This window comes from Echinops telfairi, unplaced genomic scaffold, assembly GCF_000313985.2.
Source record: "Echinops telfairi isolate 266 unplaced genomic scaffold, ASM31398v2 ScPeMD7_1;HRSCAF=3_0, whole genome shotgun sequence".
Lineage (NCBI taxonomy): Eukaryota > Metazoa > Chordata > Mammalia > Afrosoricida > Tenrecidae > Echinops > Echinops telfairi.
Genome location: NW_022103896.1, coordinates 22,816,517 through 22,831,582, shown reverse-complemented (window position 1 = coordinate 22,831,582; position 15,066 = coordinate 22,816,517). Strand labels below are relative to the sequence as shown.

Here is a 15,066-nt window from a genome sequence, read left to right as displayed (position 1 = left end):
ATCTAGCTAGACCAGAGGATGTACACTGGTACAGATAAGAACTAGAAACACAGGGAATCCAGGACAGATGAAGCCCTCAGGACCAGTGGTGAGAGTGGCAATACCTGGAGGGTGGAGGGAAGGTGGGAACCAATTACAAGGATCTACACGCCTTGTAACATCCTCTATAACCTCTCCGCCCTGGGAGACAGACAAAAGAAAAGTGGGTGAAGAAAGACTTCAGACAGTGTAAGACATGACAAAATAAAATAATTTATAAATTATCAAGGGTTCGTGAGGGAAGGGGATTGGAGAGGGAGGGGGGGGAAATGTGGAACTGATACCAAGGGCTCAAGTAGAAAGCAAATGTTTTGAGAATGATGATGGCAATAAATGTACAAATGTGCTTGACACAATGGATTAGATGGATGGAATGTGATAAGAGTTGTACGAGCCCCAATAAAATGATTTTTAAAAATTTTAAATGCTGAAATTAAAGAGGTACAAAAGTATGGAAAGTTACAAATGAAATTCACTAATAATAAAATGGGTTTTTTGGGGGTGCTCAAAATGGTTTCCAAAGTCATATAACGGAAAAATTCAGACACATGAAGCAAGTTTTTCTCCACTGAAGTAATAACAGTGAAAGGAACGCCCAAGCCATGTAACTGTTTCTTGTTTAAAACATTAACATAAAAAGGTCAAACTACATCCTTCCAGGGACTAGATTTTCAAACAAGAGCTTCCATTCTATAAATGTTGAACAAGTTGTTATCTAGTCTCGGTAACTTCATGCAACATCATTTTAAAAAGTATACAGCAATACATGTGACAGCATAGCACAAATCCTTAACACATAGGATATACTCATCTCAGTTTACAAAGCACGTCCACCAGCATTTTCTCATTTCGCCCGAATAACCGTCCTACTAAGCATAACATGAATAAGCTCTATCCCAAAAGCTACTGTGAGCATCAGAAAAAATCTACTCAAGCAATTCTACACAGTCTTATAACCACCGGTTCATTTACCCCTTTTCTTTTTTTTTAAAAAATTAACTAGTAAATAAAAAAGCAATAATCAACTCACAAATACTTAAGTGTTTTCAACGTGTAAGGCATTCTTCTAAAACCAAAACTGTTGCCAGAGAGTTGACTACACACCAGGCAGTCATACATGTTACCGAGCAGAACTGCTACACGGGTTTTGGTTTTGCTTTATTTTAACACTTTTATTGACATATAATTCATATATCTGTCATACAATTCAGTTTAAATGTACTAAAAGGATTTGAGCAATCATCACAATCAATTCTAGAACTTTTTCTTCTTTAGTACTTATTAGATCCTCATGTCCCCCCAACCTCACCTGCCATAACCCCAAGAACTTAATAAAGTTAAACTCTCGATACATTTACCTATCCTGTATTTCATATAAAGAAAATGATACACACCAAAAAAAAACAATAACAAAACATTTTTTTAAATCTCAAGTTGAAAAGATAAAATAACAAAAGCTAGAACAAATTTAAAATGGGTCTAAAGGGGGAGTGAATGCTGTTGGGGGAGGGTGGTACTACGGATGAGGGACCTATTATTTTTCAAATGCACCCTTTTCTACATTTCTTCTCTGAGCCAATTCAAACATGTTTTCAGCTTTCGATTTTCTCCATTACTAAGTGCCATCAACTCAGCTCTGGCCCATAGCGACCCTGTGCACAACAGAATGACACTGCATAGTCCTGCACCATCTTCACAATTGTTCCCATGCCTGAGCCCATTGATTAAGCCCATTGATTAAGATGGGTCATTCCATCTCATGGAGGGCCTTCCTCATTTTTGCCACCCCAGTTTACCAAACATGAGGTCCTTTTCCAGGGACTGGTCTCTTCTGACAGTGTGTCCAAAGCATATAAATAAAGTCTTGCCCCCTGCCTCTCGCCTTACTGCTTCTGATACAGATGGCTTGTCCATTTAGCAGTCCAGGGTACTTGCAATATTCTTCGTCGGCAACTCAAATACATCTATTCTATGCACTTAGTCCTCAAAGTAACATCCTTGATCCTCAATACTCTAAAGATTACTTGTGCAGATTTCCCTAATGCAATACATCTTCTTAACTCTTTACTGCTGCTTCCATGAGCATTGATTGTGGCTCCAAGTAAGACAAACTCCTTGAAAACTTCAACCTTCAGGGAGGGTAAAGGGAGAATGGGTAGGGAAGAGGGAACCGATTACATGGAACTGGGTGTGACCTCCTCCCTGGAGGACAGACAACCGAAAAGTGGGTGAAGGGAGACGTCGGACAGGGCAAGATATGACAAAATACCCATTTATAAACTATCAAGGGCTCATGAGGAAGGGGGGAGCGGGGAGGGAGGGGAAAAAGGAGGACCTAATGTCGGGGGTTTAAGTGGAGAGAAAATGTTTTGAGAAACAATGTACAAATGCGCTTTACACAATTGATGTGTGTATGGATTGGGATAACAGTTGTATGAGCCCCTAATAAAATGTTAAAAAAAGAAAAGAAAAGAAAACTTCAACCTTGTCTCTACTTACCATGATGTTACCTACTGGGTCACTTGTGCAGATTCTGGTTTTCCTTACACGGAGTTGTAATCCACACTGAGGCTACAATCCTTGATTTGTATCCGCAAGCGCTTCAAGTCCTCCTCATTCCAGCCAGCAAGATTGTGTCATCTTCAAACTGGGGGTTGTTAATAAGCCTTCCTCCGATCCTGATGCCATACTCTTCTTCTTCATTTAATCCAGCTTCTCTGATGAGGTGCTCAGCATATAGACTGGACAGGTATGGGGAGAGGATAAGCCCTGACACACAACTTTCCTGATTTTAAACCATACAGTACTCCCTCGTTCTGTTCACACAACTGCCTCTTGATCCGTACACAAATTCCAAATGAGCACAATGAAGTATTCCAAAAGCCCCAGTCTCTTCAAAATAATCAACAGTTTATTATGGTTCACACAATCGAATGCTTTTGGATAGTCAAGGAAACCTGAGTAAAAATCTTTCTGGTATTCTGCTTTGAGACAAGATCCATCTGACATCAGCAATATCCCTTGTTCTACATTCTCTTCTGAATCTGGCCTGAACTCTGGCAGTTCCCTGTCAATGTACTGCTGCAACCATTGTTGGAAGACCTTAAGCAAAATTTTACTTCTGTGAGATATCAATATCATTCTATAGTTTGAGCATTCTGTTGGGTCACTTCTTTGAAATGGGCAAAAATATGCATCTCTTCCAGTAAGCTGTCTTCCTACAATTTTCTGGCATAGATGAGTGAATGCTTTCAGTCCTTCTTCAAGTTTTCTGACGCATTTCATTGAGTATTCAATCAATTCCTGGAGCCTTGTTTTTGGCAAACACCTTCAGTCCAGTTTGAACTTCTTCCTTCAGCATTTTTGGTTCTTGCTAATGCGCTGAGATGGCTCCTTGGTAGTGGCTCTGCGAATTCTTTCCATCTTCTCTTGATGGTTCCTGCATCATTTAGTATTTGGCCTATAGAATCTTTAAATATTGCAATTCGAGGCTTCAATGTTTTGAGTTCTTTCAGTTTCAGATATGCTGAGCATGTTCTTCCCTTTTGGTTTTCTAATTCTACGTCCTTAAAATTCTCATTGCAATATTTGGCTTTGGGGAAAGGTGGTGTAGAAAGAGGGAACCGATCACAATGATCTATATATAACCTCCTCCCTGGAGGACAGACTACAGAAAAGTGGGTGAAGGGAGAAATCGGACAGTGTAAGACATGACAAAAGAATGATAATTTATAAATTAACAAGGGTTCATGAGGGGGAAAAAAGGAGGAGCTGATACCAAGGGCTCAAGCAGAAAGAAAATGTTTTGAGAATGATGATGGCAAATGTACAAAAGTGCTTGACACAATGGATGGATGGATAGATTGTGATAAGAGTTGTACGAACCCCCAATAAAATGATTTTAAAAATAAATAAATAAATAAAAATACAATATTAGGCTTAGTCTCCTCAAGCTGTCCAGTTGTTGCAGTCCCTATGTCAATCCATCTCACGGAGGGCCTTCCTCTTTTTGATGCCTCTCCACTTTCTAATCCTGATGGCCTTCTGCAGGTGCTGGCCTCTCCTAACAATATGTCCAAAATACATGTAAGACAAAGTCTCGCCATCCTTGTCTCTAAGGAGCACTTTGGCCTTACTTCTTCCAAGACAGATAGGTTTGTCCTTTTAGTAGTCTATGGTATTTTCAATACTTTCTTTTCTGGTACCACAATTTCAAATGCATTGATTCTTTTTAAGTCAATGTCCAACTTTCATATGTATGTGAGGCAATTGAAAATACCATGGCTTGGGTCAGGAACACTTTAGTCCTCAAAGTAGTATCATTGCTTTTCAATACTCTAAAAGGGTCTTGTGCAGCAGATTTACCTGATACAACTTGTCATTTGCTCAGCATACAGACTGAATAAGTATGGTGAGAAGATAACAACTCTGTCCCACGCCTTTCCTGATTTTAAACCATGGAATAGTCCCTTGTTCTGTTCTCACAACTTCCTTTTTATCAGTATATAAGTTCCACAAATGCCTAATGAAATGTTCTGTAATTCCCACTATTCTCAAAATTATCCATAGTTTGTTATGATCCACACAGTCAAATGTCTTGGCATAGTCAATGAAACACAAGTACGCATCTTTCTGATATTCTCTGCTTTCAGTCAGGACCCATCTGACGTCAGCAAGGATATCTTGTTCCCCGCCCTCTTCTGCAACCAGCCTGAACCTCTGGCAGCTCCCTCTCAATGTTCAGCTGCAACCATTGTTGGATGATTTTCAGCAAAATTTTACCTACACATGATCACTGATATTGTTCTATTATTTTGTGCATTCTGTTCGGTCTCCTTTTTTTGGAATGGGTACAAATATGGATTTCTTTCAGTCAGTCGTCCAAGAAACTGTCTTCCAAATTTCCTGGCATAGAAAAAAAAAAAAAAGAGTACTCCCAATGTTTCATCAGCTTGTTGAAATAATTCAATTGCTATTTCATCAATTCCTGGAACCTTGTTTTTGGCTGGAATTACAGGCTTTTTTAACCATTGACTTCAAGAGAAAAGAAGCGATAGTGGCATAGTGACTATGTGTTAGGTTAGGCTGTGAGGTCAGCAGTTCGAAACTACCAACCACTCCTCAGGAGAAAACTGAGGTTTTCTACTCCCATAAAGAGTTACATTCTCAGAAACTCAGGGGCAATTAGTTCTACCTGAACCCTCAGGGTTCTTACGGGTTGCCATTGTCTCAATGGCAGTAAATGTGGTTTGGGGTGGTTTTTTTTTTTTTGGGGGGGGGGGGTTAGGAAGGAGTGGTGTGTTATTTTTAGCTAACATTTTCATTGCAGCTTCAACTTCTTCCTTCATTACCTTGGTTCTTGCTCATATGCTACCTCCTGAAATTGTGGAATAGTCACAATTTGCGGGGTACAGTGACTGTGTATTCTTTCCATTTTCTTTTGATGCTTCCTGCATCATTCAGTATTTTACCAAGGCTTGAATTTTTCCTTCAGTTCTGTCAGTTTAAAATATGCTGAGCATGTTCTTGGTCTTTTCAAACTCCAGTTCTCTGCACATTTCATTATAGTATGTTACTTTGTCTTCTCAAACTGCCCCTTGAAGTTTTCTCTCAGGCTCTCTGACTTCATCTTTTCTTCCATTTACCTCTAGTGCTGTATTCATTTATTGAAGCACCTCAATTGTTATTCTATGAATTTTTGGAGTCTTATTTTCTACCAATGCCTTCAGTGAAGCCTGTGTTTCTTCCTTTACTACCATCGGTACTTGATCATCTACTAAAATGTGTCATGTACTTACCCTAGGGAATCTGGTGAGCTGCCAACTGCAAGGTCTGCAGTCTGACGCCATCAGCAGCAACTTGGGAGACAAGCAAGGCTTTCTACTCCTATAAAGAAGTGCAGCCTCATTTACAGAGGTCTACCTACAGACACGCACATATGTAAACATATTTATACATGACAATAGGAAAATAGATCTACGTCCTTATATTTATATGTTAAGCACTAAGGTAACAGGTGGACATTGGGCCTCCACTCAAGTACTCCCTCAATACAAGAACACTTTGTCCTAATAATCCGGCATTTTGTGATGCTCAGCTTCCTGACACGATCGCTGAAGACAAAGCAGATGCATAAGCAAATATGGTGAAGAAAGCTGATGGTGCCTGGCTATCAAAAGATACAGTGTCTGGGGTTTGAAGATAAACAAGCAGCCATTTAGCTCAGAACCAACAAAGCCCACATGGAAGAAGCACACCAGCCTGTGTGATCACAAGATGTCGATGGGATCAGGTATCAGGCATCAAAGACCCAGAACAAAAATCATACCAATGTGAATTGGGGGGTAGGGTGAAGGTGGGGCACAGAGTGGAGACCAAAAGCCTATCTGTAGACAATTGAACATCCTCTTACAGGAGGGTCAGAAGGAAGCGACGAGCCATTCTGGGCTCAGTAGAGCAGCGATAGAAACATACAACTTTCCTCTAGTTCTTTAATGCTTCCTCCCCGCTACTATCATGACCTGAATTCTACCTTACAAATCTGGATAGACCAGAACATATACACTGCTACAGATAAGAGCCTGCAACACAGGAAATCCAGGACCAATAAACTCCTCAGGACCAATAATAAGAACAGATATACCAGGAGGGGAAGGGGAAAGTAGGGGGAGAGAGGGGGAATCGATCACAAGGATTGACATATAATCCCCTCCCAGGGGGATGAACAACAGAAAAGTGGGTGAAGGGAGACAGCAGACAATGTAAGATATGAAAAATAATAATTTATCAATGGTTCATGGGGGGTGGAGAATGAAGAGCTGATATCAAGGGCTAAAATAGAAAGAAAATGCTTTGAAAATGATGATGGCAATTTATGTACAAATGTGTTTGACCCATGGATGTATGTGTGGATTGCGGTAAGAGCTGTAAGAGCCCTCAATAAAAGTATTTAATTTTTTTAAAAAAGCACAGCCTCAAAAAAAAAAAAAATCAGGAAACCCCCAGAGGGAGTTCTACCCTGTCCTTTGGAGTCACTATGAGCCAACATCAACTCGACAGCAGTGAGATGAGCCGTTTACCTAAAAGACCCTTGTACGTGTTCGGTCATTATAAAGAAAAAACTTCAGATATCATGGTGGCCCTGTATAATTAAAAGAGAAGGAAAACAAGCTGTTTAACTTCACATTTAACAGTAAAATGTGAAGCTATTATGTTCACAGAATACAATACCACAAAGCACTAAAAATAAACGACCTATTCATAGCACCCACTAATCTTAAAAAGGGATTTAGGGATACACTGCTGTGAGGGTAAAAGGAAAAACATATTAACACAAATTTCAGAAAGTGGGGGAAGAAGATAAAGATATTTCTTATGTTTTATTTCTCAAGTTGAGTGGGGCTCAACTAGGTGTTTGCTTTATCATTTATATTTTATATTATAGGAACTTTTGCATGTATATTTGATTTTTTTTAAAGTCATTTGCCAATGTTCTCAGGGGTCTTTTAGAAATCCTGATTCAAAGAACTGGTGGTGCTGGGTTTTACAGTGAGTTCTGGGGGGTGGGGGCCAAAGACTAAATTATAGGCTTTTTTAACCATCGACTTCAAGAGAAAAGAAAAAGGGATCTAAGAATAAAATAGAGTTAGGGCAAAAGCAAAAAGAATAAGCTGAAGTTTAAGTTCATTAAGTTGGAAGAAAGGGAATAATAAAGACCCAGAAGAGGAGATAAAATGAGACCAAAAGTAGGGAAGGAAAGATGCAAGAATACAAGAGTTGGGCTTGGCCGATGCCAAAGTGCCAAGGACAAACACAATTACAGATCGGGCTAACTATGGCGTTCCGGCTTTTCCATGTCTAGATGAGGCTGAGTGGTCATGAGAAAGAGGCTGTACAGCTTGCTCACCAAACCACTCCCAGCACCTCAATGAAACCACCGCCATCAGTTCTGACTCAGAGACCCTATAGGGTAGGGCAGAACTTCCTTTTGGGTTTCTGAGACTTTAATTCTTAAAGGGAGTAGAAAGCCTCATCTTTCTTCTACAAAGAAGCTGGTGGTTTTGAACTACTGACCATGCAGTTAGCAGTCCAATGCATAGCCACTACACCACCACGGTTCCTTTTCAGCATCTAGCATGACTAAATTTGCTATATGGCAGGCAATCAGTAAGTATTTATTAAAAAATAAATTAAAAACAAAACACATCTAGAGTATACCGATTCCAAATCAACTATACAGAACACAGAAAGTGGGGGAAGAAGATAAAGGTATGTATATTTGATGTAAAAAAACTAAAGGGAAGGAGGTAAGTAGATAAGTCACATCTTTAATTCCATATACACCAACCAGAGAGAAATTACAAACAGAACTTCATGAACAAAGGGAAGAGCTCATTCTGTGAAAAAGCCCCACAGCCCTAAGTGCAAGAATGTGCTGTTCCTACCAAGGATAGAAAGTAAAAAATAAAAGGACTCGCTCTTCAACTGTAAATTCAGTGGAAAGTCCCTGAAGACATCCAAGGATGGAGTTAACAGATCTGAACTCTCACATGAAGTGAATGTTTTAAAGATGAAAGATTAACTGAGGATGTTTACTACGCAATAGGTACCATGTTCAGCACTTTATGTACCTCATTTAATTCTCACAATCCTTAGAAACACTTTATCTTCATGCCTGTGTGGAAAAAGATAAAAGTGAGGCCCACTAAGATAAAATCACTTGACTAACCAAGGTCCTTATTAATGAGAAAGTAAGAATTTGAAGATAGGTCTGTGTTGGAGAAAGAAAGGTCAAAATGCCCTAGAAGCGAGAAGATTGTCTCGCCTACTTTGGCCAAGTTGGCAGGGAGAACAATCCCTGGAAAGGGACATCATGCTTAGTAGAGGGTCAGCCAGAAAGGAGAAGACCCTGCATGAGACAGAACGACACACCAGCTGCCACGACGGGGATGCAAGGATGACGCACAACCAGTGGTGTTCTGTTACACGCTGTGTTGCCGAGCCCAAGTCAACTGGATGGCAATATTTAGCTCTTATGTCTATTTCCTCTCTCTCTAAAGGACCCTTGGCAGTACAGTAATGAAGCACTCAGCTGCTAACTCAAAAGTCAGCAGTTGGAAGCCATCAGCTGCCCCACAGCAAGAGACTGGCTTCTGCTGCTGCAAAGATGTACAGCCTTGGAAATCCTCTTAGCCTGGCCTTGAGGGTCACTCTGAGTCAGAACAGACTTGAAGACAATGAGTTTGGGGGTTTTTGTTTTGTTTTTGGAACAGTAACATCATGCTTGGTAGAGGGGACACTAAAAAGGAGGAAGGCCCTCAAGGAAAGGAAATGACACCGTGGCTGCAACAATGGGCTCAAGCATAGAAGCAGCTGTGAACACAACTGTAAGGATGGAGCCGGACTGAGCAGTGCTTCGTTCTGTTGGGTTAGAACCAACTCAGTGCACCTAATCACTACTGTACACAGGGTCGCTATGAACCAGAAGCGACTATTTACACGGGTAAGCACGACAATTTACACGAGTAAGCCAAACAAAGAGAAAAGAGAAGGGTTTACGAAAACATTTGAGTGCATCAAGTCTGAGGGATCTTCACAACATTTATGTGCAGAAATTATGCAAGAGTGAGCCCATTCTTGATTTACTCCATGTATACCAACGTCTAGTTCATAAACACAGAGCAGTCAGTCATACACACAGGTGTATGTATCCCCTGCACCTAGCACAAAATAGTGAATAAAGGAACTGTTTAAATATTCCAAATACGAAGTACAAGGGGGCTTCAAAAAGTTTGTTGAGGGAAAAATGGAACAAAACAACAATGGAATTTTCCCATGAACTTTTGGAAGTCCCCCCATATGGTACCTGGGAAACATGAAAGATAACTGTATATACTCAAGTATAAGCCAACCCGAATATCCGCCGACGCACCTAATTTTACCACAAAAATGTGCTGAAAATGTGCTTATACTTGAGAATATACAGTAGGTATGAGCAATCAAGAAATCTAATAAATTGCCTGGTAATCTTTTTGTTTTTGCTTATTAAAAGATCATATTAGGTCTTACAGCTTTTATAATAATCCATACATCAATTATATTAAGCATAGTTGTACATATGTTATACACTGTTATTAATATTGATCTAAGAGAGTAAAAGCAGAGAAGTATCTGCCTCTCTGGCTAAGAGAGACTTCATTGAGCTTTCCAAGAACCTGGAATAAGTAACTCTCAAAGCCCCTTGCTTGCCCTTTAAAGCTGCTTCTGTGGCCTTTGGTAAGCTTCTTTTTAATCTGATTGCCACGGTGTCCTGATAGTCTCAGAAAGGGAACTGCTGGGCATGGATGGGAGCATCTCCATCATTTAAATGATGCATCTTACACAGAAAATATGAGGCATACAGATGTCATTTAAATGATGCATCTTACACAGAAAATATGAGACATACAGATGTATAAATCAATCTCATGAATAGGATTAATCAGTTCCATGGAGCAAATAAACTTTGAAAGATCTGATAAAGAGCAATTTTATGTGAACAAGTCTCTTGACTTTGGTGAAGCCCCACATCAATTTGAATCCACCAGCCTCTTTAATCCACCAGCCTCATACAACACCAAAGACAAGAGTACTGGTGTACTGTTATCATTCTGTGCACAATACTTAGGAAAAGGCCCTAAAATATTTGCTAATTACCTACCTCTAAATATTGGGCCACTTAACTACACGGTCAGGCATGCAAACCCACCAGCTGCTCATCAGGAGAAAAAGGAGGCTTTTTGCCCGTTAAGATTTACTGTACTGGAAAAATATGGGGTAATTCTACTCTATCCCACAGTGTCACTATGAATCAGGATCGACTCCATGGCAGTAGGTGTGGTTTGGGACCAAAAGTCACTTAAGACATTACATCTAGTAAGTAAACTAGATACTTTCAGGTCCTCTTCCAACAGATTTTCAATCTCTAAAGACATGTCAGTCTTGAGCACATGGCTGCCTTCATTGAGGCAGGTAAAGTGTTAGTAGCATATATATTTTCAAAATATTGTGCAAATGACAGTAAGTGGAGAAGTTAAGGATTTTCCATACTACTTGCTACCTCTTCCAAACCCTGCCATCCATAGACATTATGCTTATAATAATAATGACCATTGCAACTAACAATTAACTATATATCATCATATAAATTTTCAGCAACTCTATGGCCTGACTACATCTCATCCCCATTAGACAGAGGAAGTGAGGCTTCGGAAAGGCTAGCTTGTCTAAGATCTCAGAACTCATAAATGGCAGAACTAAGAAGACTCAAAGGCTCTTACTCATCCAGTTCACTAGCTTATACTTCCCAGTTCAATTTACTACAAATTCAACAGGCTAAAATATTGAAATTATGAATAGTTTCCACATAAACATTTTCATGTTGTATGCCACGCAGTGACTCTGAAAGACAAAGTAGAACTGCTCAATAGGGTTTCCTAAGTTAAATTTTTTACAATCGCCCATCAAACAGGTCTTTTCTTCCATAGAATGGCTGGCTGCTGAGTTCCAACTGCCCACTTTCTGATGAGGAGCCAAGCACCAAGACTCCAGGGCTCCTTCACATATACACAGTTCCTTGCAATTAAATTGTTTTAATAAATCTTAGAAGACTCCCTAATTACAAAAGTAGAAGGCCTGTACTAGTAGAAAATAAACTTTATTACAGGTGAGCGAGAGAGAAGGAAATGATTTTTAACGGGGAGCAGGAAAGCTTTCAAAAAGGATGGCTCGAAGGTGGTATAAAGTGGTACACGGGCACTTTACTTGGAAACAACAGAAACGACAGTTCCCATCACTCTATACTTGCCTCCTCCGGGCCTAGACCATTCTCTTGGCACAGACTGCCTTAGGCGACCTAGTTCACAAAGCTCAACCACTAAAGACATGTAAGGCGTTTCTCTTTTGTCCTGTTCTCGGCAGTTTGTTGCGATTATGTAGGAGTTTTCAGGTAATGTGCTGAAAAGGTGGCAAAAAAGTAAGTTGCAGTAGTCAGATCCCACACGGAAGCAGTGAAAACCTTCCTATACCCTCCCCTTTTCAAGGGCCCTAAGGCAGGGTGCTAGATCCTTCTCGACACTTCCCTCACCTACTAGTCTCCCAGAAGACTCTCCAGGGCCAAACAAGTGTCTCGAAACGTGACTATCAAGCCTCTGTTAGAGAAGCCCCTAGCCTCGATCCCTTTTCCCAACGCTCAACTCCCGTCAGAAGACAGAGCAGGATGTCGTGTCTAGGGAACAAAAAGTGAGGCTCAAGGAGGAGAGAGCTAGGGGAAAACTTTGGCCCAGGCTCCCCAAGCCCAGACAGGAGGCGGCACGAAAACGTGTCTGGCCGAACGGCGAGGGGAGCTGCGCTCCCCACGTGGGCTCGAGGTAGCCAGACGCAACTCACCAGGCCATCGATCTGCACTTGTTTCACAGCCGAGTCTCCGGAGCCGCTTTTGCCTTTGCCCTTCCCTCCAGCGCCGGTCGTAGAGGTGGAGGAGGTGGCTGCTGGTCCAGTGCCTTCCTTGCGGGACGCCATCTTTCCAGCCGGACAGGAAGAAGAGACACTAAGCCACCGGAAGCGGAAGTATAACCCTCGCGTGGCGTCACAAATAGGCCCGCGTTCCTGGCGCTTTGCTTAGAGGCGTGGCCGACACAGCGCCCCGCCCTTTCCTTCCCCAGCCCACTCCTCTGCCTCCCAGATGGAAGCCTTTGCGCATGCGTGTTGTTCCTACATCTCTAGCCAAAAATGTTTTCCACGTTCTCCGTTAATAAAATGATCAACATCAGGGGTGACAGTGGCGATACCAGGAGGGAAAGGGGAGGTAGTAAGGGGGAATGGATCACAGGGAGCCACATATAACCTCCTCTCTGGGGGACGGGCAGCAGTGGGGTGGGTGAAGGGAGATGCCGGACAGTGTAATATAAGATACAATAATAATTTATAAATTATTAAGGGTACATGGGGGAAAGGGGAGGAGGAAGGGAAGGGGAGGGGGGGAAAAAAAAACGGAAAATGAGCGGATTCCGGGAACCCAAGAGGCAAGCGAATTTTGGGAATAATGAGGGCAACAAATGTATAGATGTGCTTTACACAATTGATCTATGTATTGTGATTAAATTATTTTAAAAAATAAATAAATAAAATAAAATGATCAACATAACATTATAGCTCCCATCTGTGTAGCCTCTCTGACGTAAGAATGCTTGGCCTTTTAATTTCCTGCTGTACTCTCAATTGCAACCTTATAAGCTCTGGGACATGTCACTAGCTCCCACTACATATATTGGAAATGTAGATATGATTTGCCCAGTGTCATTCAGTAAGCCGGTATTGCATTTTGTCTCCTATAATTTTAGACAGGAATCGTTTTAGGACAGTTTATACATGAATTAATCCAAACATCGGAATTGTAATCGGAATTACCTGAACTAATGGTTTCTCGCTACTAATGTAGAAATTTACATGAGTAAATTACCAAAGACATCACTATGTTGTGCAATTTTATGTCATTATTTTGATGCAGATACAACATATTACTCCCTAAAAACATCATAACTTATGGTCCATTATAAATATAAAGTAAATTAAGAAATCAATCTTATGCCATAGAATTTAATTTAGGAAATTAATCTGAACACTCTGGTGGCAGAGTGGTTATGCATTAGCCTGCAATCCGATAGGTGAGCAGTTCAAAACCAACAGCCAGTCCACAGGAGACTGCCTTGAGGCGCTGTGTGAGCGAATATAAACACCCTGGCTACAAATGCAGAGACGGCGTGGCGCTTCCTTCACCTGGATTCCTCTTTTCCTGCCTGTCTCACAGGCTTGTTTATTTCCTCTCAATCTTATTCCCCTCCCAAATCTTGAAATACCAAAGGCACCGGAGTGCAGTCTTTGAATATCTTCCTTCCCTTATCTTTATTTCTGACTATGGTAATCTCACGCATTCTTAGGATTGTGAACATCATGTGTATGCTCTGAGGACTCCCAAATTGTATCTCCTGAAGATTTACCATAAGCATCTCCAACTGCTTATTCAACACCTCCACTGATTATCTAATCCCACTACCCTCAAGTTGATTCCAATTCATAGTGACCCTAGTGTGTCGAGATGTCGTTTTCTACTACCATAAAGAGTTACATTCTCTGATGAGGGCCACAAATGTACCAATGGGCTTGATACAATGGATGGATGGATTGTGATAAGAGTTGTACGAGCCCCCAATAAAATGATTTTTTTTAAGTTACATTCTCAGAAGCTCACAGAGACAGTTCTACTATGCCCTATAGGGTTGTTCGGAGTGGGAATCCACTCGTGGCAGTGAGTTTTGAGTTTGCACTGTTACGGATTAAGGTGGGATGTATCCTTAGTAAATGTAACCTTACTAGAGGGTGTGACTTAAATCACTCTCCCTTCTTTTCCTTGGAGACTTGGTCTGCTGAAAGATAAAACCACACCTCTATGAAAGCCATTCCTGCATATGAGAGAGCCACCTCAGAAGCAGGAACACAGGGAGAAATCCCAGGACCATTGGAAGTGGAGTATGTTCAAGATCTCTGTCTGAAGTGGCAGAGACCCTAACCAGAAGCACCGGAGGCTGCAGCCTGGGGACCATGAAACAGAGCAAAGGACCCAGGCCAAGACCAGAGGTAGAGGGAATATGACGCTAATGAAGATACCATGGCTTGGGTCAGGTGCACCTTAGTCCTTAAAGTAACAATGAAACAGATTAAATGATAGAGTGACTGCAATAATGAGTTCAAATATGGCAACTATTATGAGGATGGCCCTGCACAGGGAAGTTTTATCAGTTAGAAAAGACTCAAGAACAACAACAACAACCAAGAAGACAGTGTGATGCTTGCAAGGAGATACGCAGTCGATCAATACACCAGAATAGAAAATTAAGAAATAAAGTCAGACAAACATGCACAACTCATTTTTGACAAAGGGGGAAAAGCAATTCAGTGAAAGAAAGAATGTTTTCAACAGAAACTGCTGAA

General features: G+C 41.0%; 1 protein-coding gene across 2 annotated transcripts in view; it reads right to left on the bottom strand.

Moving 5' to 3' along the window:
• Positions 1–12,597, bottom strand: part of EIF3H (eukaryotic translation initiation factor 3 subunit H) — a 106,374-nt gene extending 93,777 nt beyond the window's left edge. For both annotated transcript variants that reach the window (XM_045286305.1, XM_013006648.2), the window contains exon 1: positions 12,466–12,597. In XM_045286305.1, the coding sequence (XP_045142240.1) occupies positions 12,466–12,597 (132 nt within the window). The remainder of the gene's footprint in view (positions 1–12,465) is intronic.
• Positions 12,598–15,066: the final 2,469 nt, after the last annotated feature.